General features: G+C 45.8%; 1 protein-coding gene across 5 annotated transcripts in view; it reads left to right on the top strand.

Moving 5' to 3' along the window:
- BIRC6 (baculoviral IAP repeat containing 6) overlaps positions 1-26,132 on the top strand; it is a 403,914-nt gene that overhangs the window by 76,004 nt on the left and 301,778 nt on the right. For all 5 annotated transcript variants that reach the window (XM_069769115.1, XM_069769114.1, XM_069769117.1 and 2 more), the window contains exons 10-13: positions 1,104-2,498; positions 16,112-16,261; positions 16,393-16,618; positions 20,958-21,118. In XM_069769115.1, coding sequence (XP_069625216.1) covers positions 1,104-2,498; positions 16,112-16,261; positions 16,393-16,618; positions 20,958-21,118 — 1,932 coding nt within the window. The remainder of the gene's footprint in view (positions 1-1,103; positions 2,499-16,111; positions 16,262-16,392; positions 16,619-20,957; positions 21,119-26,132) is intronic.

Raw genomic sequence — 26,132 nt, 5'->3', positions numbered from 1 at the left:
ATGTTGTTCTGCTTCCTATGACCTGCATTCCCATATAGACATCTTAAAAGGATTGATTCTACTGACAGATTTTCTTTAAAGGGAACCTGTCACCCCCAAAATCGATGGTGAGGTAAGCTCACTGTCATCAGGGGCTTATCTACAGCATTCTGTAATGCTGTAGATAAGCCCCCGATGTAACCTGAAAGAGGAGAAAAAGAGGTTAGATTATACTCACCCAGGGGCGGTCCTGCTTCGATGTGCGTCGTGGTCCGGGGCCTCCATCTTCATTCCATGACGTCCTCTTCTGGTCTTCACGCCGCAGCTCCGGCACAGGCGTACTTTGTCTGCCCTGTTGAGGGCAGAGCAAAGTACTGCAGGCGCCGGAAAGGTCATAGAGGCCCTGCGCACTGCAGTACTTTGCTCTGCCCTCAACAGGGCAGACAAAGTACGCCAGCGCCGGAGCCGCGACGTGAAGATCAGAAGAGGACGTCATGGAATGAAGATAGGAGGCGCCGGAGCGGACCTGAGACACCCTTTTCACCGGACCGCAGTGGGACCGCCCCTGGGTGAGTATAAACTAACCTCTTTTTCACCTCTTTTAGGTTACATCGGGGGCTTATCTTCAGCATTCCAGAATACTGTAGATAAGCCCCTGATGACGGTGAGCTTACCTCGCCATCGATTTTGGGGGTGACAGGTTCCCTTTAACTGTAATGACCCTACGAACCCTTGTAAACCAGAATATTTTCAGCTGTGGGACACTGAGGAATTACAGCATGTGTGAATTATTTTCATCCTTAGGCCAGTGTCCCACTTGCAACTGCAATGCGAGATGCTTGCGCCTCAATACTCGGGACCAGAGCATGAGGCTGAACGCTCCCGTCCAAACCTCCGGCGGCAGTGCTGGGTATTTAAGGCGAGAGATTCGAGCAAGTTTTTTGCATTGCAGTTGCAAGTGGGACACCGGCCAAAAGCTAAGAATCTACTTAATCCAAGCAGCAAAACCCGTTTTTACTGTGATGTATTACTTGGCATTGTGCTTCCTGATTCCTTAGCTGCAATCTTCTTTTTTTGCTCTTCCCCATTGTTGGTTGTGTCTCATAGATGTTTGTTTTGCACAGGACACCCTTCTCAGAAGGAAACGCTGGAGATGAGCCTGGATATAACTGCTCTTAGTATACTGCAGCAGCCGGAAAAGCTACAGTGGGAGATTGTGGCAAATGTTCTGGAAGATACTGTAAAGGACTTAGAAGAACTTGGTGCAAATCCTCCTTTACTTGGTTGTAAAAATGAAAAGACCAAGGATAAACATTTAGAACAGCACAACATTCCCTTTCCTTGCCTACTGACTGGTGGTTTAGTGACTTACAAGTCCCCCGTATCCTCCCCCACAAGTAGCAATTCTCGCAGGTCACTTGACGCTTTAAACAGGACTCCAGGCGAGAGCTCCTCAGAGCAGGGCTCCACTGACAATGAATCTGGCACGAACTCTGACCTTAACTCTCCTTTGGTGAAAAGGACGCTCCCCGTTTTGTTGCTTTACAGCATTAAAGAGTCTGATGAAAAAGCAGGGAAACTTTTTTCTCATATGAACAATATTATGAGCAAAAGTCTACATGATGATGGATTTACTGTCCCACAAATCATCGAGATGGAACTTGATAACCAGGAGCACTTACTTCTTCAAGACCCCCCTGTCACTTACATCCAGCAGTTTGCCGAGGCCACGGCCAGTCTGACGTCCCCTGACACAGACAAGTGGACGTCTATGATCCCTAAGCCGGGGACACTGGTGCAGTGTATGCGGCTGCCTAAGTTTGCCGAGGAGGAGAACCTCTGTGTAGATTCCATTCTTCCTTGTGCTGATGGTGTCCATCTTCTAATAGGTTTACAGAAATGTCCTGCGGAGTCCTTGAGTGCAATAAATCAAGTAGAGGCCTTGAATAATTTAAACAAATTAAATTCGGCTCTTTGCAGTAGGCGGAAAGGAGAAGCTGAGCACAGTCTCAGTGGGATGAATGGGACGAGTATCAATGTTATCCCCTGTGAGTCTTCAGCAGATGTTCATGACCCTTTAATTATTCAGCCGGTCCAGAGAAGCGTGAGCGGTGGCTACTTGTTGATTTACAAAATGAATTATACGACCCGAATAGTAACGCTGGAGGAGCAGCCAGTAAAAATCTTGCATATTAAAGATCCTCAGGATGCCATTACCTCACTTATTCTATTACAGCCAGATATTTTAGATAACAGAGAGGACGAATGTGAGGAGTCTTCAGAAGACGCCCCACTGACTCCTAAAAATCTTTCTGGAAAAGAGAAGAAATCGGAGTTGCACAGTCTAGGACACTTGGTGGTAACAACGCAAGGTGGATTTGTGAAAATCTTAGATCTTTCAACATTTGAGGTGATGGCTAAAGTAGATCCACCTAAAAAGGAAGGGAGCGATGAAGTGGACCAATTTGTATCCGTTGTCTACTGTTCTGGCACTGACAGATTGTGTGCCTGTACTAAAGGTAAGATTGGACTGAAAACCCAATGCCTGTGCCTGTTATTTCATGCTATTAGTTCATTCTGGGCCTTCAATCAGGTGCTTTTATACTAAATTCCTGGCTCATCCACTGAAGATGATGAATGGTTGAGCCATTTAATTACAGGAAAACCACAGAAACTTTGAGACATTTCAAGTGCTCACTTTGGATAAGGTTATAAAGGGAGTCTGTCGGCACAAAATGACTGTTCAAACCAAGCACTGCTGCTCTGTGCAGACTGTGTGGCCAAGCCTTTCAGTGCAGCTTCCCAACTAGTTTTCCATCATTTTTCGTCCACCCTCTGCTCCTGTAAAGTCAGCTGTCATTCACGGAACAGGAGAAATAGAAAACAAGAAGCTGGGAAGGTGCACTGACCTATTTGTCCTTGACAAGGGTGCACAGAGTGTCTGTGCTTGGCTGGCACAGGAATTTTATTCTGACATGCTTTGATTAAATAGATCCTGGCAACTGGCCAGGTTTTTTTTTTCTTTTCCTTTTTTTATTTTAGGAAATCTGGGAGCAGGTTTTTACCATCTCATGTGAGAGAAGCTTAATGTAGAGAAAGTGACCCCGATTCCAGCGATATGTCACTTGGCATACTGGGTGCAGTAGATCTAGCTTAGATGGCTGACCCCGTCTGCACCACCGCTTTCTATGTACACTGTATATTGACGTAAACTGCTAGTCAGTGCTGGGTGTGAGGTTGGACCAGGAGGCACGTGGGCATCTAGTCGCAGTGATAAACACTTAGAATACAAAATGTTAGGAACAGAACACATTATATAAACAGTGATTCTAGGCTATAATATCCGAACCACTACCTGCAATAGCCATGGCTATACTCCCACCAGATTGTAAACGTGCAAAAGAGAAATCCGTCCTCCAAAGAATACAAAATCCAATATTTTTATTATTCAATATGAAATGACATACCATGGATTGGACGTCATAGCAGGACCACTAAAGCTGTGGACGAATGGAGGGATGGGGATTGTTAGAAATATGTTAAATTACTAGAATATATATTACTCAGCAACTAAACTTTATCAGTATACGCAAGAAACAAAACTCTGCAGAATAAAAAAGCAGCAAAACCTTATTTTTGTAAGCAGCTTCTGTACTGCCAAGAGGGCAGGAACGCCCAGGATTTTATCAGACCATAGCCCTGTTCAGGTCTCTCTGAAGCTGTCAGGTCAGGATGGTTCGGGGAGGGCGGGCTGGAAAATTCACCCAGTCTGGTTACAACTTTTGGACATGGTAAAGGTGGGGGCAGAGAGAGAGGAGTTTTTTAAGATCAATGAAGGTAGCGCAGAATGCCATGTAGTATGGGACTCTATGAAGGCGTATTTAAGGGGAATTTTGTTTCGGGACATCTCAAGACATAAGACAAGGACCAGAGTGCGGGATCAAGTTGTCTAGAGGAATTGAAGGCAGCCGAGGCGGCATTGGGGGAACATCGTACTAAGGAATCTGAGTCGTATGAGGGCGGCTCAGCGGGAGGTTGACCAGTTGTATTTGAAAAAAGCGGAGAGGTTGAGGGCCTTTCAGAGAGAAACTTTCTACTCAGAGGGGGAGAAGGTGGGGCACTTGCTCTCGGTGGTGGCATCCGCGCAAAGAGGCTCTTCACATGTCTATTCTATTAAGACGGAGGAGGGGACGTTGGTTACTCAGAGGGAGCAGATCCTGGAAGTGTTTAGGAAATTCTATGACAAATTATATACGTCCAGCGTGGGGAGGGGATCCGAAGATATGGCGAGGTATTTGGAAGAGATCGATTTGCCCCGGTTGAGTAGAGAGGAGTGTGAATTATTGGAGGAGCCGATTGGGGAGGAAGAATTGGGGGCTGCCTTGGCGGGTGTTGCTGGGGGTAAGGCTCCGGGAGCGGACGGCATTCCAGCTGAGGTTTATAAGACCTTGAAAGAAACTCTGTTGGCCAAACTGGCAGGGGTGTACAATAGCTCGTTGGAAAGAGGGGAGTTACCTTTGTCAATGAGAGAGGCCATCGTGGTGGTTACCCCTAAAGCCGACAAGGATCCACTGATACCAGAATCCTATAGACCAATTTCACTCTTGACTGCCGACATTAAGATTTTGGCAAAAGCCTTGGCAAATAGGTTGAGTAGGGTGATAGACAAATTGGTACACCCTGATCAATCAGGCTTCATGCCTAATAAATCAACAGCACTCAATCTGAGAAGGTTGTTTTTAAATTTACAAATCCCTTCCGACAATGTTGGCAAACGAGTTGTGGTATCCTTGGACGCCCACAAGGCCTTTGACTGTGTGGAGTGGAGTTATCTGTGGTCAGTGCTGGAGCGTTTGGGGTTTGGACCTAAATTCATCTCATGGGTGCGGCTGCTGTACTCCTCCCCAGTGGCAAAAATTAGAGTGAATAATGCCCTTTCCGAGACTTGCTCTTTGTCTAGGGGAACTAGACAGGGTTGTCCTTTGTCCCCGCTGCTTTTTGCCCTGGCGGTGGAGCCCCTTGCTGCAAAAATTAGAGGATCCCGGGAGGTGAGAGGATTTATGTACGGGGACTCAGAAGAAAAGGTAGCGTTATACGCCGATGATATTTTGCTCTTCTTGGAAGATTCGGGGGAGACCCTGGTCAGGGCGGAGGCCATTATTGAGGAATTTGGGAGCTATTCGGGCCTGAGAATCAATTGGGAAAAGTCCAATATGATGTTAATAGATGGGGATTATGAAAATAGTGAAATGAGGGACTCTTCTACAAAGTTGAGGTTAGTGGATAAATTTAAATATCTGGGGATCCAGATAGCGTTACCTCTGACGAGTTTTGAGGAACTGAATTTGGCGCCACTTTTGCGGAAGATACGCATTAAAGTTCAGGCGTGGAAAAAGTTACATTTATCGGTTATTGGTAGATTAAATCTAATAATGATGATTGTGATGCCGCAACTTCTTTGTGTTGCACAACTCCCCTATATGGATATCGCAGAATAGATTTCGGAGGATTAAATCTTTGTTTGGCGAGCTGATTTGGGGCGGGAAAAGTCCTAGATTTAAACAGGAAATTCTACAAAGACCAAAGACGGAGGGGGGAGTGGCACTGCCTAACCCATGGTTATACTTTTTGGCTTCACAATGTCAACATTTTAGGGTATGGGGTGTGGAATCGGGTTGGGAGCGGACACCCTGCAGCCTGAGGAAATTGATTGGGTCAAGGGTACTGAGTGAGGGCCTGGAGGGTGGGCATTTCCGAGAGAAGGGTTCTAAATTCTGCACTATTAGGCTTCTTTATAAGGTTTGGGACAAAGTTAAGGGAATTAGGGGAGTGAGGGCACTTACTAGGTTCTCACCCATTTGGAATAATTGTCTCTTGCAGGAGTTTAGACAGATGGAGGGATTTCATGTTTGGAAGGAAGCAGGAATCTCTCGGATGAGCCAAGTCTTGCACCAAGGTAGAATTAGGAATTTCGAGGCACTGCAGGAAGAATTTCTACTGCCAAACTCTGAGCTGTATCAGTATAGCCGCATCTCTCATGCATATCGGGCACAATGTAGGAGGGGGCCTATAGAGATTCAGGTGGATCTAATGTTAGATTTTATCCTTATGGGGGAAGGCACGAAGGGGGTGATCTCAGGAATATATGAATTCCTTCTATTCTCTTTTTTAGAGGGGCATCCTATTAGAGCCAGGGCGAAGTGGGAGGCTGACTTGGGGGCGATTGACAACGATCATTGGGACTCAATATTGGAATACGTGCCCAGGATCTCGATGAGTGGGCCTGGGAGGCTGTCACAACTATTTGTTATTCATAGGGCTTATAGAACTCCGGACATGTTATTCAAAGCTGGTCTGAGACCTAATTCCGAATGCCCTAGGTGCTCGCAGTCCGATGTGGGTATCCTCCATATGACGTGGCAGTGCCCCAGGTTGTCCTCGTTTTGGATCGTGGTGCTAAATAAAGTGGGACTGACATACAAATGTTCGTTGCCACGGGATCCTCTGGTATGCGTATTGGGTTACGTAGAGGAGATTGTAACTGATAATGCGTACAAAACGGTTATTGCTAGATTGCTGTTTATCGCGCGAAAGTTGATCGCTAAGTTCTGGATTAGGGTAGAGCCACCAACGAGAAGAGACTTCATGATGCAAGTGGATCATATTGTTGCATTGGAGAGGAGCATTTATTCTAAAAGAAACAAGATGGATCTTTTCAACAGGCTGTGGAATCCCTGGCTCGAGTCAACGTGATCTGAGAGATTTTGTTCTTGCTTTTGGGTCCTCTGCCCCCGTGGGAGCAGTATTGATATGACATCTTCTTTTTTCTGGTTAATGATGGACGTTTGGGTAGATCGGAGCGGTTCTTGTTAGGTCTCTAGAGGTGGGGGGGGGGAGGGGAGGGGAGGGGTGGGAGGCTGGTCTGGGGTTAAAAAGTTTATTGAAAATGTAAAACATATATGTGTATTGTTTGCAGCAATGTAATCTACATATATTTTTCTTATTGTTTAATAAAAACATTTGATTAAAAAAAAAGAGGGCAGGAACGCAACATGTGAACTTAGCCTTACAAAGAAGAACAGAAGCACTTCTATTAAGGGGTTTCTGCACAGGATTGCTTCTTGACTATAGAATAAAAACTGCAAGGATATGTGGGTTATGTTGGAGCTCACTCTCCGGCCCTTGGTATGAGACTTTCCCAGAGATCTAGTAACTAGTCCGTTATTGGTCTTTTATGTTACGAGCATATTGCCTTCTTGGTTAAAGTAAATAATTAATGAGGCGCTCCGTGCTTTATTCCGATGTAATGTATGATATTAAACTGTGATCAGCGGCTGTTTTAGTAGTAATTTAGTTCTCCGATGTATTGTACGCTTTATCCACAAAGGATATAAGGTAGTGCAGCTGGTATCAGGATGACCCAATCTACCGTGGCCTGTAACACACCGCTACGGTCCATTGGGTCTGACTGACCGGAGATGAGCCTTTTTCTATTATTAAATGTTCAGATATATAAAAAAAAATCATCCTGTAAAAAGACTGCCTCTGGGTGCCAGTCATTTGTAATGAAGTCTTGGGCATTGAGAGGCAGATTTTAATTTGTAAAAACTGATTACAGTAAAATTGGACAAGCACAGAGTTTAGAGGTTGTCCACTACTTTTATATTGGGACGATTTCTGACATTGTTTGGGTTTTTCTTTAAATGGCTTTTTCCAGGAACAAAGTTAATTTTAAACAACATTTAAATCATTAGATCTTCTGAATAAGTTGCACAATTGGTTGTGTTAAAAAATAAATTAATGTTCCTTAGAAATGTGCCCCACTGTGTACTGTATGACCGTGTAGGGACATGGTCTGATACCACAGCTCCTGGGCAGGGGAGGACCCAATATAGTGTGCAGACATTACAGCACGTGAGCATTTATAAGATTACTAGATGGTGGCCTGATTCTAATGCATAGGGTATTCTAGAATATGTATCTATAAAATAACGCAGGGAGCGTCACTCTGTCCGAAGCCTTTATAGACTGCGGAAGCGCCCCACAGAGTGACGCAGCCTAGGAGATCGCGGTATGCGTAAGCACTGAATGCACACCGCGATCTTCAACGGAGAACTAGGGACGTGCCAGGAGGGTGAGTATAAGCTATATTCACCTGTCCCGTTCCAGCGCTGCGCGTCGCTCCGTCTTTCGGGTCCTCTGCCTCTGCCTGTGGCGCTTAATGCGCGCCGCCCTCTGACTGAACACTCACAGCCAGAGGACCCGGAACACGGAGCGGCACGCAGCACTGGAACGGGACAGGTGAATATAGCAAGTGTCGGGGGCCTGAGCTAACGGCGACTCCGGCACCTGACCCCCACAGCGCGCCGGTGTCCCCGCCTGCTCAGGCCCCCCAGCACTTGGCGCCCAGCGACGATAGGTGAGTGTTATTTTTTTTTTTTTTAAATATCGCAGCAGCATACAGGGAATATACTATGGATCATCTTATGGGGGCCATAAACCTTTATGGAGCAGCATATGGGGCATACAGTATGGAGCATCTTATGGGGGCCATCAACCATAATGCAGCAGCATACGGGGCATATACTATGGAGCATCTTATGGGGGCCATCAACCATAATGGAGCAGCATACGAGGCATATACTTTGGAGCATCTTATGGGGGCCATCAACCATAATGGAGCAGCATACGGGGCATATACTATGGAGCATCTTATGGGGGCCATCAACCATAATGCAGCAGCATATGAGGCATATACTATGGAGCATCTTATGGGGGCCATCAACCATAATGCAGCAGCATATGAGGCATATACTATGGAGCATCTTATGGGGGCCATGAACCATAATGCAGCAGCATATGAGGCATATACTATAGAGCATCTTATGGGGATTATCAACCATAATGGAGCAGCATATGAGGCATATACTATGGAGCATCTTATGGGGCCATCAACCTTTATGGAGCAGCGTATGGGGCATATGGATGGGAGCAGCAAATTACAGAACGGTGGCGCAGGATGGGAGCAGCACATGACAGAACGAGGGTGCAGGATGGTAGCAGCACATGACAACGTGGGTGCAGGATGGGAGCAGCACATGTCAGAATGGAGGCGCAGGATGGAAGCAGCACATGACAGAAAGGGGGCGCAGGATGGAAGCAGCACATGTCAGAATGGAGGCGCAGGATGGAAGCAGCACATGACAGAAAGGGGGCGCAGGATGGAAGCAGCACATGTCAGAATGGAGGCGCAGGATGGAAGCAGCACATGACAGAAAGGGGGCGCAGGATGGGTGCAGCACATGTCAGAATGGGGGCGCAGGATGGAGCAGCACATGACAGGATGGAGACCATATACCAATATAAATGCTCGCCATTGAACGGGTTCAATAGCTAGTGTGTGTATGTATATGTGTGTGTGTGTGTGTGTGTGTGTGTGTGTGTGTGTGTGTGTGTATATATATATATATATATACACACACACCACATAGCATATAGCAGAGGCCACGTAGTATATAGCACAGCCATGTAGTATATAGGAGCCACGTAGTCTATAACACTGCCCACGCAGTATATAACACTGCGCACGCAGTATATAGCGCTGCCCGTGTAGTATGTAGCACTGCCCACGTACTATATAGCACTGTGGGCACCATATCCCTGTAAATAAAAGAATGAAAATAAAAAAGTTATATACTCACCCTCCGGCGAAGCTGTCCCGATGCGGCCGCCAGCTTCCGCTCCCAGCGATGCATTGCGAAATTACCCAGATGACTTAGCGGTCTCGCGAGACCGCTACGTCATCATCTCACGAGACCGCAATGCATGGCCCGGAGCATTTCGAGGAGCGGGAAAGGCGCCGGACGGTGAGTAGATAATGATTTTTTTTATTTTTTTTTATTATTTGTAACATTAGATCTTTTTACTATAGATGCTGCATAGGCAGCATCTGTCTGTCTGTCCCTATCTGCACAAAAACCGCAGGAAATCCGCGGTAAATCATAGGTGAATCTGCAGGTAAAATGCAGTGCGTTTTACTTGCGGATTTTTCAAATCCGGTGCGGAAAAATCCGCACACGAATCCGCAACGTGGGCACATAGCCTTAAACTTTTTTTCTTTTTTTGTCCTTAGGGACTTGAAGCTGCAATTGCTTGTATTATATACTGTAATATCACAGTTTTCAGTATATAATTCAGCAGGCTCTTGTCAGTCATTGCATTAGGTGAATGCCGAGCTGACTTTGGTTGCTGCAGTTACAGGCAGATGAAGGCTGTTACACAGCCGGCGCCTGCCCGGTATGGAGCAGGCTCCTCCACTCTCGAGCCATCTGCATGCGGCCTAGGTCGTTAAGCAGTTTAAACCGTTTATCAGTCATGTTTGCTAGGCTTGACCCACATTTTCTTCAGGTGAGTGTCAGAATTTCATGAAGTTTTTTTTTCTAATGAATCGACATGTCCCTTTCACAGTAACTGTTAAAAAATTACACTGTGTTAGGGTATGTGCACACGTTGTGGATTTGTCTGCGGATTCGCAACAGTTTTCCATGCGGTTTACAGTACCAATGAAACCTATGGAAAACCAAATCCGCAGTGCACATGCTGCGGAAAATATCGCGTGGAACCGCTGCTGTGTATTTTCCGCAGCATGTCAATTCTTTGTGCGGAATCCGCAGCGTTTTACACCTGCTCCTCAATAGGAATCCGCAGGTGAAATCCGCACAAAAAATAGCGGTAAATCCGCCGTTAATCCGCAGGTAAAATGCTGTGTGTTTAACCTGCAGATTTTTCAAAAACTGTGCGGAAAAATCCGCACACTAATCCGCAACGTGGGCAGATAGCCTTACAAAGGTTTTATCCCTCTGACAATTGTGAGTGTTCCTGATGATTTTAGATTTTTCCTATTGCGTAAGGTTTTTGAGAAATGATACGAAACATTATAATCTGTTATAATGCTAAAAACACGGATTATACTACGCAATAAATTTCAGGAAAGTTCTTGTCCCCTGAGAAAATTTTATTGTATCTTATAGATTTTGATATGCTGAACACGAATATGTGCTCCAAAAGTCTGTATCACGTAAGATTTTCAACCCCTTCATGACTAGAGTTTCGATTTTTCGCTCCTCTTTTTTTACAGAATCATAATTTTTTTTTTTCCCCCGACAATATGGCCTTGAAAGGGCTTATTTTTTTGCAGGACGAGCTGACGTTTTTAATGATACCACTTTTGTGCAGATACGTTCTTTTGAGTGCCCGTTATTGTATTTTAATTCAGTGTCGCAGTGACCAAAAAAAGTAATAATGGTAGTTTTGATTTTTTTATTTTATTTTATTGCTACTCCGTTTAGTGATCATGTTAATTATTTTTTTATTGATAGATTGGGCGATTTTGAACTCTGCGATACCAAATATGTGTAGGTTTGATTTTTTTTTTTTTTTTTTTTTAATTGTTTTATTTTGATTAGGGTGAAAGGGGGTGATTTTTTTTATTTTATTTTTTTTTTACTGTTTATACTCGAGTATAAGCCGAGACTCCTAATTTTGCCACAAAAAGCTGGGAAAACTTAATGACTCGAGTATAAGCCTAGCGTGGAAAATGCAGCAGCTACCGGTAAATGTCAAAAATAAAAATAGATACCAATAAAAGTAAAATTAATTGAGATATCAGTAGGTTAAGTGTTTTTGAATATCCATATTGAATCAGGAGCCCCATATAATGCTCCATACAGTTCATGATGGGCCCCATAAGATGTTCCATATTAAAATATGCCCCATATAAGGCTGAACAAAGGTTGATAATGGCCCCATAAGATGCTCCATAGAGATATTTCCCCATATACTGCTGCACAAATGCTGATCATGGCTCCCATAAGATGCTCCATAGAGATATTTACCCCATATAATGCTGCACAAATGCTGATTATGGCCCCATAAGATGCCCAATAGAGATATTTGCCCCATATGCTGTTGCTGCGATTAAAAAAAAAAAAAAAAAAAAGACATACTCTCCTCTCGTCGCTCAGGCCCCCGGCACTTGCAATAATCACCAGTCCTCGTTCCACCGCCAGGCGTCGCTGTCTTCTGCGTTCTCTGTACTGACGTTCAGGCAGAGGGCGCTCACTAACAACGTCATCGTGCCCTCTGACCTGAGCGTCACAGCAGAGGAGCCCGGCGGTGGAAAAAGGAGAGGTGAATGTCGCGCAATGCTGCTCACTCTCCCCATTATACTCACCTGCTTCTGGGGCGGTCCCTGACAGCTTCCCTGATGGTTTTCTCCGGGCGCTGACCGCTTCTTCCAGCGTTGAGCTGTCACCGGTAAAGCTCATTACAGTAATGAATATGCGGCTCCACCCCTATGGGAGAGAAGTCGCGTCCATATTCATTACTGTAATTAGCGGTACCATGTGACCGCTCAACGCTGGAAGAAGCTGAAGAATGGAGATGCAGGTACCTCGTCAGGAGCAGGTGAGTATTTGACAGCTGCCAAACTCTCTCTCCCCTCTTCCTCCCTCTCCTCCCCCCCCTGGGACAATGACTCGAGTTGAAGCCGAGAGGGGCACTTTCAGCCTAAAAATGGGCTGGAAATCTCGACTTATACTAGAGTATATACAGTACTTTTGGCATGCTTCAATAGTCTCCATAGGAGGCTAGAAACTGCCATAGCGCGATCGCCTCTGCTACATAGAGGTGATGCTCTTATCACCTCTATGCAGCAGAATTACAGGCTTGCCTCTCACTAGTGGCCCCTTCACATTAAGCGACGCTGCATCGATACCGACAACGATCCGGATCGCTGCAGCGTCGCTGTTTGGTCGCTGGAGAGCTGTCACACAGACAGCTCTCCAGCGACCAACGATGTCGGTAACCAGGGTAAACATCGGGTAACTAAGCGCAGGGCCGCGCTTAGTAACCCGATGTTTACCCTGGTTACCATCCTAAAAGTAAAAAAAAACAAACGCTACATACTTACCTACAGCCGTCTGTCCTCCAGCACTGTGCTCTGCTCTCCTCCTGTACTGACTGTGAGCACAGCGGCCGGAAAGCAGAGCGGTGACGTCACCGCTCTGCTTTCCGGCTGACCGACGCTCACAGCCAGTGCAGGAGGAGTGCAGAGCACAGCGCCGGGGACAGACAGCGGTAGGTAAGTATGTAGTGTTTTTTTTTTTTTTTTACTTTTAGGATGGTAACCAGGGTAAACATCGGGTTACTAAGCGCGGCCCTGCGCTTAGTTACCCGATGTTTACCCTGGTTACCAGTGAAGACATCGCTGGATCGGTGTCACACACGCCGATCCAGCGATGTCAGGAGGAGTCCAGCGACGAAATAAAGTTCTGGACTTTATTCAGCGACCAACGATCTCCCAGCAGGGGCCTGATCGTTGGTCGCTGTCACACAGAATGATTTCATTAACGATATCGTTGCTACGTCACAAATAGCAACGATATCGTTAACAATATCGTTATGTGTGAAGGTACCTTTAGTCAAACCAGATCTCCACTTTGCACTGACGAGGGACAGTACCCCAAACCACAGTGTCTGCAATTTGAGATTCTGGTTTGGCTTTTACCCTAAGTCATGTGACAAGGCTCGTTAAAGGGTCGACATTGACTGTTAGGATTGCTACCTCCAATAGGTGGCACTAGAGTTCTAGTCCTCTTCCTCTCTAAAGAGACAATTTGGATGACTTTTGTTTATAATCTGTGTTTTTAGAATTATAACAATATTATAATGTTTCGTATCATTTCTCAAAAACCTTACGTGATAGGAAAAATCTGAAGTCATTTCTGAAATCGGCATGAAAAAATCTATCGGGAACACTTAAAATTGTCCGAGGGACAAAACCTTTGTAACACAGTGTTATAATCGAAAGTCATCTACAAAACACTTTTGAACAATTGCTTTTGCTACTGACATCGGTGCACATGTATGTGGTGTCTGGGATGTCATAATGTAGCCTATAAATTGTTGTTTCTTAACCCCTTACTGCCAGCTGACTGAATAGTGTGTAAGCTGGCAGTATCCCCCGCTTTGAGGTGGGCTCTGGAGGTGAGCCCATCTCAAAGCTGTGACATGTCAGCTGTTTCTAACAATAGGCACGTTGCGGAATCGCGATTCGCCCACGCCTATGAAGAAGTTAAATGCCGCTGTCAATCTCTGATAGCGGGCATTTAAATGCACTGCCGGACGCCCGCCATGTGACCTGGGGTCATCGCTGCCTTGCCATTACAACCAGAGGTCTCCTCGAGACCTCTATGGTTGTTGATGGCAGATTGCTATGGAGGCTATTGAAGCATGCCAAAAGTTTTTTTTTTTTAAAGTTCAAATCACCCCTCTTTTGCCCCAATCAAAATAAAACCATAAACAAATCAAACCTACCCATATTTGGTATCGCCGTGTTAAGAATCGCACGATCTATCAATAAAAAAGAATTACCATATATACTCGAGTATAAGCCGACCCGACTATAAGCCGACACCCCCCCCCCCCCTAATTTTGCCACAAAAAAACTTGGAAAACTTAATGACTCGAGTATAAGCCTAGGGTGGGAAATGCAGCAGCTACCGGTAAATGTCAAAAGTAAAAATAGATACCAATAAAAGTAAAATTAATTGAGACATAAGTAGGTTTTTTTTTTCTTCGAATATCCATATTGAATCCGGAGCCCCAAATAATAATCCATACAGTTTATGATGGGCCCCATAAGATGCTCCATATTAAAATATGCCCCATACAATCCTGCATAAAGGTTAATAATGGCCCCATAAGATGCTCCATAGACACATTTGCCCAATATAATGCTGCCCAAATGTTGATTATGGCCCCATAAGATGCTCCATACAGACACTTGCCCCATATAGTGCTGAACAAACGTTGATTGTGGCCCCATACAGACACTTGCCCCATATAGTGCTGAACAAACGTTGATTATGGCCCCATACAGACACTTGCCCCATATAGTGCTGTACAAACGTTGATTATAGCCCCATACAGACACTTGCCCCATATAGTGCTGCACAAACGTTATGGCCCCATAAGATGCTCCATACAGACACTTGCCCCATTTGCTGTTGCTGCAATAAAAAAAAAATCACATACTCACCTTTCCGTCGCTCATTTTCAATATTCACCTGACTTCGTTCCGGCGCCGCTCCATCTTCAGCGTCTTCTGCAGTGATGTTTAGGCAGAGGGCGCGCACTAACCACGTCACCACGCCCTCTGACCTGAGCGTCACTGCAGAAGATGCTGAAGACGGAGCGGCTCCCCTCCCCGTTATACTCACCTGCTCCTGGCGCTGTGCAGTACCTGCTTCTCTGGCGCCGCATCTTCTTCCTGTACTGAGCTGTCACCGTTACTGCTCATTACAGTAATGAATATGCGGCTCCACCCCTATGGGAGGTGGAGCCGCATATTCATTACTGTAATGAGAGGTACCATGTGACCGCTCAGTATAGGAAGAAGCTGGGGCGCCGGGCAGCCAGGGACTTGCAGGGACCGCGCCAGGAGCAGGTGAGTATAATTAGACAGCCCCCGCTCCCCCTCCCCTGCTGACCCCTGGGTATCACTCAAGTATAAGCCGAGAGGGGGACTTTCAGCCCAAAAAAATGGGCTGAAAATCTCGGCTTATACTCGAGTATATATGGCAACATGATCTCTAAATGACTTGGCGATAAAAAAAAAAAAAATCAAAACACCAGAATTACCTTTTTATTTTGCTCGCTGCGACATTGCATTAAAATGCAATAATGGGCAATCAAAAGATAGTATCTGCACAAAATTGGTATCATGAAAAATGTCAGCTCATACTACAAAAAATAAGCCCTCACACGGCCATGTTAATGGAAAAATAAAAAAAGTTATGGCTCTGGAAAGAAGTGGAGCGAAAAACGAAAAATCGAAAGAAGCTCCGGTCATGAAGGAGTTAAAAACCTTACGTGATACAGACACTTGGAGCACATATTCATATTCAGCATATCAAAATCTATAAGATGCAATATAATTTTCTCAGGGGACAAGAACTTCCCTGAAATTTGTTGCGCAGTGTTATTTAGTGAGATTTGGCCACATCTTTTTACTGCCCCAATTGCCAGTTTGTGACACCTGCAACTTAGATCACTTCCTCATGTCTTCCAGGCGGGGAACTTCATTTTCTTCAAATTGGAGGAACGTGTGACGATCTAGATGAGACGGATATCCTTGTCGATGGGTCATTGACAAAAGCTGTGGAGCAGTTAACAGAAGGTATCAAGCCAATGTCTAACCCTTCAAGTCCTTGCATTACAGGTAAGTGCACATATATAAAAATGTATAACTTCTTGTGCATGGTCTTTAAGGCATCAGTGGGTTTTTGTCTGCTCAAATACAGTTTTAACTGTAAGTGAATATTTTTATAGATTTTGGCATTTCCCCCTTAGGTGTTGACCTCTTAGTGGAGCAGCCATTCTCCTTGGAAATGCTGACATGCTTAGTTGAACTAACTCGTTTTGAGACTCTCATACCAAGGTTTTCTGCAACTGTGCCACCCTGCTGGGTGGAAGTTCAACAGGAGCAACAACAGAGGCGGCATCCACAACATTTACACCAGCAGCACCACGGAGATGCCGCCCAGCACACTCGTACCTGGAAATTACAGAATGACAGGTTTGTACTGCTTTGAAAAGACCTGTAAAGTTAAATATTAGATAATGTAACAGTTCTTATCAGGTCTATGAAGTCGGTAAGCCAAACCTCCAGCTCCTCAATTTCACTGACTTCCGACTGAGACTCCGACTCCACAACTGCGGCCCCACCGCCCTGCCTCACTACTGAGCATGTACATAAGGTGCAGCACAGATTCATCTCCACTCCCGGCCCCACAGCCCTGCCTCACTACTGAGCATGTACATAAGGTGCAGCACAGATTCATCTCCACTCCGCCTCCACAGCACTGTCTCACTACTGAGCATGTACATAAAGTGCAGCACAGATTCATCTCCACTCCCGACTCCACAGCCCTGCCTCAATACCGAGCATGTACATAAGGTGCAGCACAGATTCATCTCCACTCCGCCTCCACAGCACTGCCTCACTACTGAGCATGTAGTATGTACATAAAGTACAGCACAGATTCATCTCCACTCCGCCTCCACAGCACTGCCTCACTACTGAGCATGTAGTATGTACATAAAGTACAGCACAGATTCATCTCCACTCCGCCTCCACAGCACTGCCTCAATACCGAGCATGTACATAAGGTGCAGCACAGATTCATCTCCACTCCGCCTCCACAGCACTGTCTCACTACTGAGCATGTACATAAAGTGCAGCACAGATTCATCTCCACTCCGCCTCCACAGCACTGCCTCACTACTGAGCATGTACATAAAGTGCAGCACAGATTCATCTCCACTCCGACTCCATAGCCCTGCCTCACTACTGAGCATGTACATAAAGTGCAGAACAAATTCATCTCAACGAAGAGCTCAGCTCCTTAGATAACTTTCCCAAATTCTTATGGAAAAATGCACAGCACATCCTGCATTGTACTACTGTACCCAATGTATTATATATTTCAGGAGTCGGAACCTGTCCATTTTTCAGACTCCACCAAAATGGACACAGAGTCCACAGACTTTGATTTTATGACATTTAATTCTTTCAGGGTTAAGTCGCAGTCATTTTATTGTAATAGTATGGGAATACATTTTTAAAAAAATGTGTTGCTAAAGAGCTGGATTTAAAAAAGTAAATAGTAGAATTTCTTTTAAATAAAAAAATAGTAATACAAGTTTAATGCTATACTTCTCCTAGAAAATTTATATACACTACTCAAAATTGTTAGGGATATTTGGCTTTCTTTTCAAATGTATGGAAAACTTAAAAAGTTCAAGCTACAGTGATCTTTTATAGATATTCTACCAAGAGCCAAATGAGTCTACGTACATCTCCAAAATATTGGTAAAAAAGGTTAGAATCTTAGTGAATCACACATTTAACAAACATGATAAAGAAACCATGCTGTTAGTACCAGCATGTCAGAGAACTGTTTCCTATATACAAGTCGTGAGGTTAGCAGAATGAGTTGAAAAGAAAAAGGGCGGACACTCAATGGGTACATGGAATATAATAAACTAGTAATTAATCTGGGCATGAAGCCCAATGAGTACATATATGCGTGTGCACAGAACTGTGTAATAAACACCTTATAGAGTGAAGAGAGTTACGATGATATCAAAGTACCTGTGCCCATCACACCACACAGCAAGTGCACATGGATAGAATGGTTAGATATTGCGCTAATGTCATACACATCCATAAACACAGACCTGACCTAAAAGATATAATTTCTTACCCATGTCCCACTGTGTACACCCCAATGCAAATTTTGGGGAAAGCCCTTCTTCAGGAAGTAGAGTTCTACACCTGCCCACACTGTACCACCACCACCACCAAATACTCATCTGGTGATAACATTGGCTGATGCATTGCGCTCAACATGACGTCACCAACATCGTTGGTGGCCATCATTTCTGCTCGGCGTGAATTGACTTTTATCAGTGAACAGCACTGAGGCCCAATGGTTCCTTGTCCAGCGTAGATGCTGCCAGGCCCATAGAAGACGATGACATGTGAGCCTGGTGGTGTGGTCAGGGGCACTTGCAGGTGCACTTGCTGATGTAAACTGTTTTGCATGGTGTGATCTGACACTTGGCTTCCTCTCACCTTCTTTAAATGTGCCTGGAGTTGTGTGACGTTAATCATCCCTTTCCGAATGGCATTGTTCACAGTAAAGCAGTCATCAGTGTGGGATGTGACCAAAGGACGTCCACTTCTCAGCCTGTGACTCTTCCAGTCTCTCTTTCACCCTGCTGGTGACCGTCTGTGACACTCCTCTTCCGTCTGTGACATCCTGCTTGAAGCCTCACAATGGCGAGATACTGTAGATCAATTGTCAGGTGTCTTGGTCTCATGATGTAAAAACGTGAACAGCATGATGAGGACGACTATTTAATACCAATTCTAATTGAACCCAAAATGTATTGAGCATGGATCAAACAACTGTTGTAAACTTTGTGGTTAAGCTCCTTGTTAGAAAAAAAGTTGTACAAAGCGTACTGAAACATTGAATAGCTGGACACAGGCATTCAGAAATTTAGAGAAGGTCACATTTCACCTGAAAAGGTGAAAGGGAATTTTAGGATCATCTTGAAATTTCAGCTGAAAGCCAAATACCAGTTACTTTTTGTGAGTATTGTACATACTTACCGTAGTTTTCCCAGGTGTCTCCTCATTTCTAGAAGGAGGCAGACCTTTTACTGCTGTTCCGGAAATAAACATTTAATTTTACACATTTGATATCTATTGGTTAAAGAGGGCATATCATCAGAGAAACTGTGACGTCAAAGGAAGCTAAAATATAAAACCTTACATACATATTTATAATTTCTAAAGGTAAAAAACGAACCTGTCCATCTTGTTAATGGCTCTGGCACTTTAAGAAAGGGAGCCTGGCATTGGCCGAGGCACTTCATTGTCTTAATATGAATTATAATAATAATATTTTTATTTATATAGCGCCAACATATTCCGCAGTGCTTTACAAATTATAGAGGTGATTTGTACAGACAATAGACATTACACCATAACAATAAACACAGTTTAAATAGATACCAAGAGGAGTGAGGGCCCTGCTCGCAAGCTTACAATCTATAAGAAAAAAGGAGACACAAGAGGTGACAGCTGTGCAATCGTTCCTGCTTCTTAGCTTGTAATACCACTGTGAGGGGAATACTGAGGAGTATGCAGCATGGAAACACAAAGATCATCTGTGGAAGGCTGATTTTTTTTGTTTTGCTTGTTTAATGCAGCATGTCAACTCATCCAGCATTTATACAGAATTTTTTCCATTTGAGATTAATAAGATTAATTAAAGATAACACGCATAATAAAAACCCTCACTGTGGATTTAAACTCCATGTAAACATACCACTACAGCCAGTGTTTTAGTTTTTCTTGCAGGTTAACCCCCTATGCAACATTCACACCTTCGTGTGCTGCCTGATTTATTTTTTTGTTATTCTTCAATGGCACACAGACCAATAGATATTTATAGATCTATCCACACATCCGTGAAAGTTACAAATCCATAGTTGAGCATCATGAGTCCGAGCATGTCTTCAAAATCAGATTATAATAAAACATGCTCAGTGTCTTTGTGGTACACAATAATAAAAAAAACCCCGGACAGCTCACCAACACTTCAAATGGATTTTTAAATTTCGCATTAGAAGCAGCTATGTCCTCTTCTTTCAGATCAACCCTTTTCATGCAGCTATCATCATCTCCTGGAGATGAGCCTTTTACAAGCTGCCATGTCCTCCTACTTTGTCTATGCTGCATAATACACAGGATCTAATAACATGGCTGCTAACTATATTCCAAATAAAATTCAGGCTGCTAGAGATGTGAGGAAAAGATCTTGCTGTATGCATTTCGGTACTTCGCTGAACTTTTAAGATAGGTTGGTAAATTAATTCCTGAAGTTTTTACTTTTGGCAAATTTATTGGATAAATAGGTGAATCAATTCTTCTATTGTATTTTATGAACCAGTTACTCCACAAATGAAGAAATCGCCAAATTATTCTGCTCAACCTGAATCCAAACAGATATTTGCCTAAGGCCCCTTTTACTATTTAGAATTTAGATGCTGCATAGAATGAGCCCTCATAGCTGATACCTACCAAAGAGGAGAATCTCACCAGATTCTGGGCTCACGCTAGTAAAATACATTAAATCCTGCACCCTTGAAATACCAAGGGAAGTCATCTGATTAAGCTAATGACAATTGTTTCGCAAAAGGCTATTTCATCTGTTGTCACTTTGTGTTTGTATCAGAACTGATAAATTATTTTTAACTTCCAAACCTTTGTCGTCTTTGTGTCATTTTTCTTATTTTAATATATATATATTTTATATTGATGTCCTTTTTTTTGTCATCAGTGCCAGTTGGGATGAACATGTCTTTGAGCTGGTCTTGCCAAAAGCCTGTATGGTGGGACATGTGGACTTCAAGTTTTTACTGAACTCAAACATCACTAACATTCCACAGATCCAGGTCACATTACTCAAAAACAAAGCACCCGGATTAGCTAAAGTTAATGGTAAGATCTCAGTTTTTCATCGTACTACCCATATGTGTACTGTATTGTTTGGACTATAAGATGCACTTTTTTTGCAAGAAGAAAAATTGCTTAAAAAAAGTATTTCTTATAGTCCAGAAGCTTCTTTCTATAATCTGACATCGCTGACATAGCATCTTTCTTGACTGTACAGTTCTCAATCATCCTGCCTGACGCTGGTCAATCTGATCGGTGGAAGGCAGGCGCGAAAGCTTCCAAAACAATCTTTAAAGCTACATGGATGCTGCAGATTCTGTGATCAGCCATATACCTGGAAGTTACTGTAAAGCCTTGTGGTTGATATACAGAGCAGAACTAGCAAAGCTCTGTATTTTAAAGTAGCAGAGCGGTGTGTGTCCTACAGAATATACATAATGCGAGTGCTGTAAAGCTGAATATGTCTAATAGTCATGCTGCAGAAAAATACGAACAAAAGATCTATTCTAATAGACCCGTATTCTGCCCTAGTAGATTACCGTTCACAAAGTTTTAATTAGAAGGAAATAGGTTTTCCTATTTTCTGCTTTATAAACCTGGGGTGCTCTGTACAGTCCGAAAAATGTGTTATATTTGCACTTTATTCTAATTTTTCCTACCCTTATCACAGATGTAAAGAGAGCTTGTCCATACGTTTCCCATGTACAGTCCAAGCTCTACCCATTTCAGTATATGGACATAACTGTACATCCAGTACATGGCAGCAGTCAACAGTGTGATACATTGATGTCATTACACTCTGTACATAGTTTACATCCGGCTGGTGTAATAGCTGCAAGTAACGGATATTGGTGGGAAATATCCCACTACTATTACTGGCATCATCGTCAGAGGGCAACTCTGAGGCTTGTTTTTCTTAAGGGTATGTTCCCACAGTCAAACGCTGCAGGTTGGATGCTGCGTCCAACCCGCAGCGTCCAGTTGTTACAGCATAGCGGATGGGATTTCAAGAAATACCATGTCCACTATGCGTGCACCGACGCCTCTGGCTTCCCTGCGGAGACTGACATGCAACGCGTCTTTCCAGACCGTAGCATGTCTATTTATCTTGTGGAGACGCTCACTCTCCGCAAGATAAATATCAGAGTCCAATGTATTGGGCACGGTGATTCCACACGGTTCAATGAACACATGCAGAATCACCTGCGTTCAAAAGCCCGTTGCGCTTTGGATGGGAGCGGACATGTGCTGCGTCCAAAGCCCTGCCGATGACTGGCCGTGGGGACATACCCTTAAGCATTTGACTTTTTATAGACCACCCCTTTCACAATGTTGCAAGAAAAGGAAAATTAAAGCTTCACAAAAAATTCCAACGCTTTGAGAAAGAACAAGCTATTGTTCGAAACGCGCAACCTGTTACTCATTATCATGTGAATTCATCCTACTGGACTTCATGTTTTATTCACAATAAATTTAGAATCTTTGGGAAGCTGGATTTCTTTATCGCCTCTCATTGGGGGACACAGGAACCATGGTGTATGCTGCTGCCACTAGGAGGCTGACACTATGCAAATAAAAAAGTTAGCTCCTCCTCTGCAGTGTACACCCCACCGACTGGCATTAAACTCTTCAGTTTAGCTTAGTGTCAGTAGGAGGTGGACACGGGTCTTTCATTAGACCCTTATCTACCTCAATGTGCGTCATTTCTTTTTCAGGTTTTTCGGAAGGGATACAGGGTGAACAGTCACACCTGTAGTCCCACAAAGCGGACTATGAGTACGGCGTGTACTGCCACCCCGTATCCTCATAGATCCCTATCCAGGACCAAGATCCTAGCACACAAGCGTGCTCAGAAGTCCGGTCCTGGCTCCGTCCCCCACCCACTCGCCTTCCAGAGCCTGTCGGTCGGAGGAGACGAGGACGTCCATCAGCTCCAAGGACGTCTAATATCTTCCACGTTTTTAAGGTTAGTAGACGACGTGGGATGTTAGGTGAGTATTTGGGGGGCCTCGGGATTCCCTTCTTCCTGCTATTTTTTTGCGGCGCGGCGCCTTACAGGCAGCCGCACTGCTATCCCTGCGGCAGCACCTTTCCTGTACTGGCAATTAGGGACAATTTCCGGGGCCCATCTTTTGCGCGGCGGCTCTTAATTCCGGCCGCGCTACCTTCCCACGGTGGCTCTGCACCTCTAATCGGTGCCGCAGACCCTTTCCTCTGCGGCGCGGCCCCACTACAGGCAACCGCTCTGTTTTTATCTCCACGGCGGTACCTTTTTAAGTTTGCCGCGGTCCCTCCTTTTCAGCGGCCACGGTCGTCTCCTGCGGCAGCCGGCTTTTAATGTAGGCCCCGGCTCTTCCCGGGGCCTACTTCCGGCGCCGACACCGGCGCTCCTCTGTTCATGCGGCGGCTGCCGCGCCTGTCAGTCGGGACGCCCGCACCTTTTCCTCGGCGCCGGCACACCATTTCAGCGGTCACCGGCTGCTAATTTAGGCCCCGGCTTCCCCCGGGGCCTACTTCCGGTGACGCGCTCCGTCACTTACGGTATCATCGGGCGGGCTTTCTCCCGCCCGACAAACTCTGCCCGGCATTCCCCACCCACCGGTGCCATCTCGGCTGGCTCCGCCCCTTCCTCCACGCCGCTGCTGGACGCTCAGGGCACGAGTTTTCTTCATCGTGCCACGCTCCTGCGCCGGGGGAACTTCGCAGAGCGCTCTTTCTGGGAACACAGCCCGCCATCTGCGCTGGGGATCCACAGCATCTTCCTCCAGGCCTGCAGCTCCTGGTATCCGGGGTTTTTCGTCTGCCGTGAGTAGCTCTGCACTGCAGACTGACACCCTCCTCTGCCCCACTGTCCCCTAACCTGCTGGCATTTTCTTCAGGGACCTCTTCAAAATGTCTAACTCTAAAGGGGGCCGCTCTCGTCCTCCGACTTCTTCATCCTTCATCTTCTGCCTTAGTCACGTACTTTGCATGTTCGTCCTGTAACAGCAAACTTCCCTCAAGTCAGTCCTCCCCGCTGTGTCAGTCCTGCAGCAACCCGATTGTTCCCACCGCCCAGGATCCCCCGGCTGTTCCGCCCAAGAGTGATCCCCCCCATCCCAGGCTGGGCCGCCTCTCTGTCACAATCGGTGGCCGATTTAACACGGGTATCTCAAACCCTAGTGTCCGCGCTGGATCGGTTACCCCTGCAGACCCCTGCAGTGGCCAGCGGGTCGCAGGAACCGCCGCCCGAGCCCTCCTTGATAAGCCACAAAAGGTCCAGACAGGAACGTCGGTCTGAGTCCTCTTCACGCTCCATCTCGCCGCTTGGCCCTCCCCCGCGGTTGGTGTCCCACCGATCCTCCTCCCCTGAGTCGGGCGAGGCATTATCTGATGCGCCTTCGGAGGATATTTCGGAGCTGGATCCTAACCAAATCGCCACCATGAGTGAGACAGTACAGAACCTCATTGGGGCAATAAACCAAACCTGTGGCATCAAGGATCCCTCTACGGAACCCGCAGATCAGGCGGTTTCGTTTAGACGGGCCAAACCACCTTCTAAATTTTTCGCTCCTCATCCTGAATTCGAGGAAATCTTGTCCAGAGAGAGAGAGAACCCCACTAGGCATTTTCAGAGGGGAAAACGCCTGGGTGTGCTATATCCTTTTTCTTCAGAACTTACCGCCAATTGGACGGTCTCTCCCTCAGTGGATCCACCTGTGTCCAGGCTGTCCACCAACACGGTGCTTCCTGTGTCCGGTGGAGCATCTCTGAAGGATTCTAACGATAGAGTTATAGAATCCTTCGCGAAATCTGCTTTTGAAGCGGCTTCAGCGGCTCTATGTCCAGCTTTTGCGTCCACTTGGGCTTCAAAATCCATTTCAAAATGGGCCAAGGATCTTCGGCGAGGTATCCTGGACGGGGCGCCTCCCGCGCAATTAGCGGAACTTGCCAACCAGATTTCCCACGCTGGTGAATACCTGGTTTCCGCCTCCCTGGATGTCGCGTCTTGTGCGGCTCAAGCTTCCAGCAATGCCGTTGCCATCCGCCGGACCGTTTGGCTCAAGGCCTGGCAGGTGGACTTGTCCTCCAAAAAGTCCCCCACTAGTCTGCCCTTCCAGGGCTCTCGCCTCTTTGTTTCCCAGCTGGACCAAATAATTAAGGACGCCACTGGGGGTACAAGTTCTCTTCTCCCCCAGGCTAAGCCTCGTCGCCCTCCTCCTAGACGACAGTTTCGTTCTTTTCGGCCTTTTCGTCGCTTCGCTGCGTCAAACTCCTTTTCCCAGCAGCAACAGAGGCCACAGGCACGTCAAGAGAAGAAGGCGGTGTCCTTTAGGCCCACTCCGTCCTGGCGTCCTCGTTTCTCCCAGGGTAGATCCTCCAGGCCCAGGACTGGAAGATCCACCTCGGCATGACTCTCTCGGCAAGACTCCAGCCCAACTCCCAGATTGGGCTGCCGTCTTCTCCTTTTCAGGGACGTCTGGATTTCCGCAGTAGAGGATGCATGGGTCAGGGAAGTTGTATCCTCGGGATACAAAATAGAGTTCGCTTCCCGACCTCGGGATCGTTTCTTCCAATCCCGTCCTCCAAGAGACCCCGCTCTAGTTCCGGGCTTCTTCTCAGCCATCGCTTCTCTGCTCAAATCCGGGGTAATCGTTCCCGTCCCAGAAAAAGAACGCTTCACGGGTTTCTACTCGAATCTTTTTGTGGTACCGAAAAAAGACGGCAAAGTTCGCCCCATTCTGGACCTCAAATTGCTGAACAGGAGAGTTCGCCTGAGACACTTCAGGATGGAATCCCTTCGTTCAGTAATTGCTTCCATGGAGGCTCAGGAGTTTCTATGCTCAATAGATATCCAGGACGCCTACCTCCATGTCCCGATATTTCCCGGACATCACCGTTTCCTGCGCTTCGCAGTGCAACGAGATCATTTTCAGTTCGTCGCCCTGCCGTTCGGTCTCGCAACCGCGCCAAGAGTGTTCACGAAGATCATCGCGGCGCTGATGGCCATCTTGAGAGTCAGAGGCTTGGTCCTATTTCCATATCTCGACGACATCCTCATCAAGGCTCCATCCTTCGC

The sequence above is a fragment of the Ranitomeya imitator genome, chromosome 5 (assembly GCF_032444005.1).
Source record: "Ranitomeya imitator isolate aRanImi1 chromosome 5, aRanImi1.pri, whole genome shotgun sequence".
In the NCBI taxonomy this organism is placed as follows: Eukaryota; Metazoa; Chordata; class Amphibia; order Anura; family Dendrobatidae; genus Ranitomeya; species Ranitomeya imitator.
Note: the sequence above shows the minus strand (reverse complement) of the source record. Positions and strands in the feature narration are given on the sequence as shown.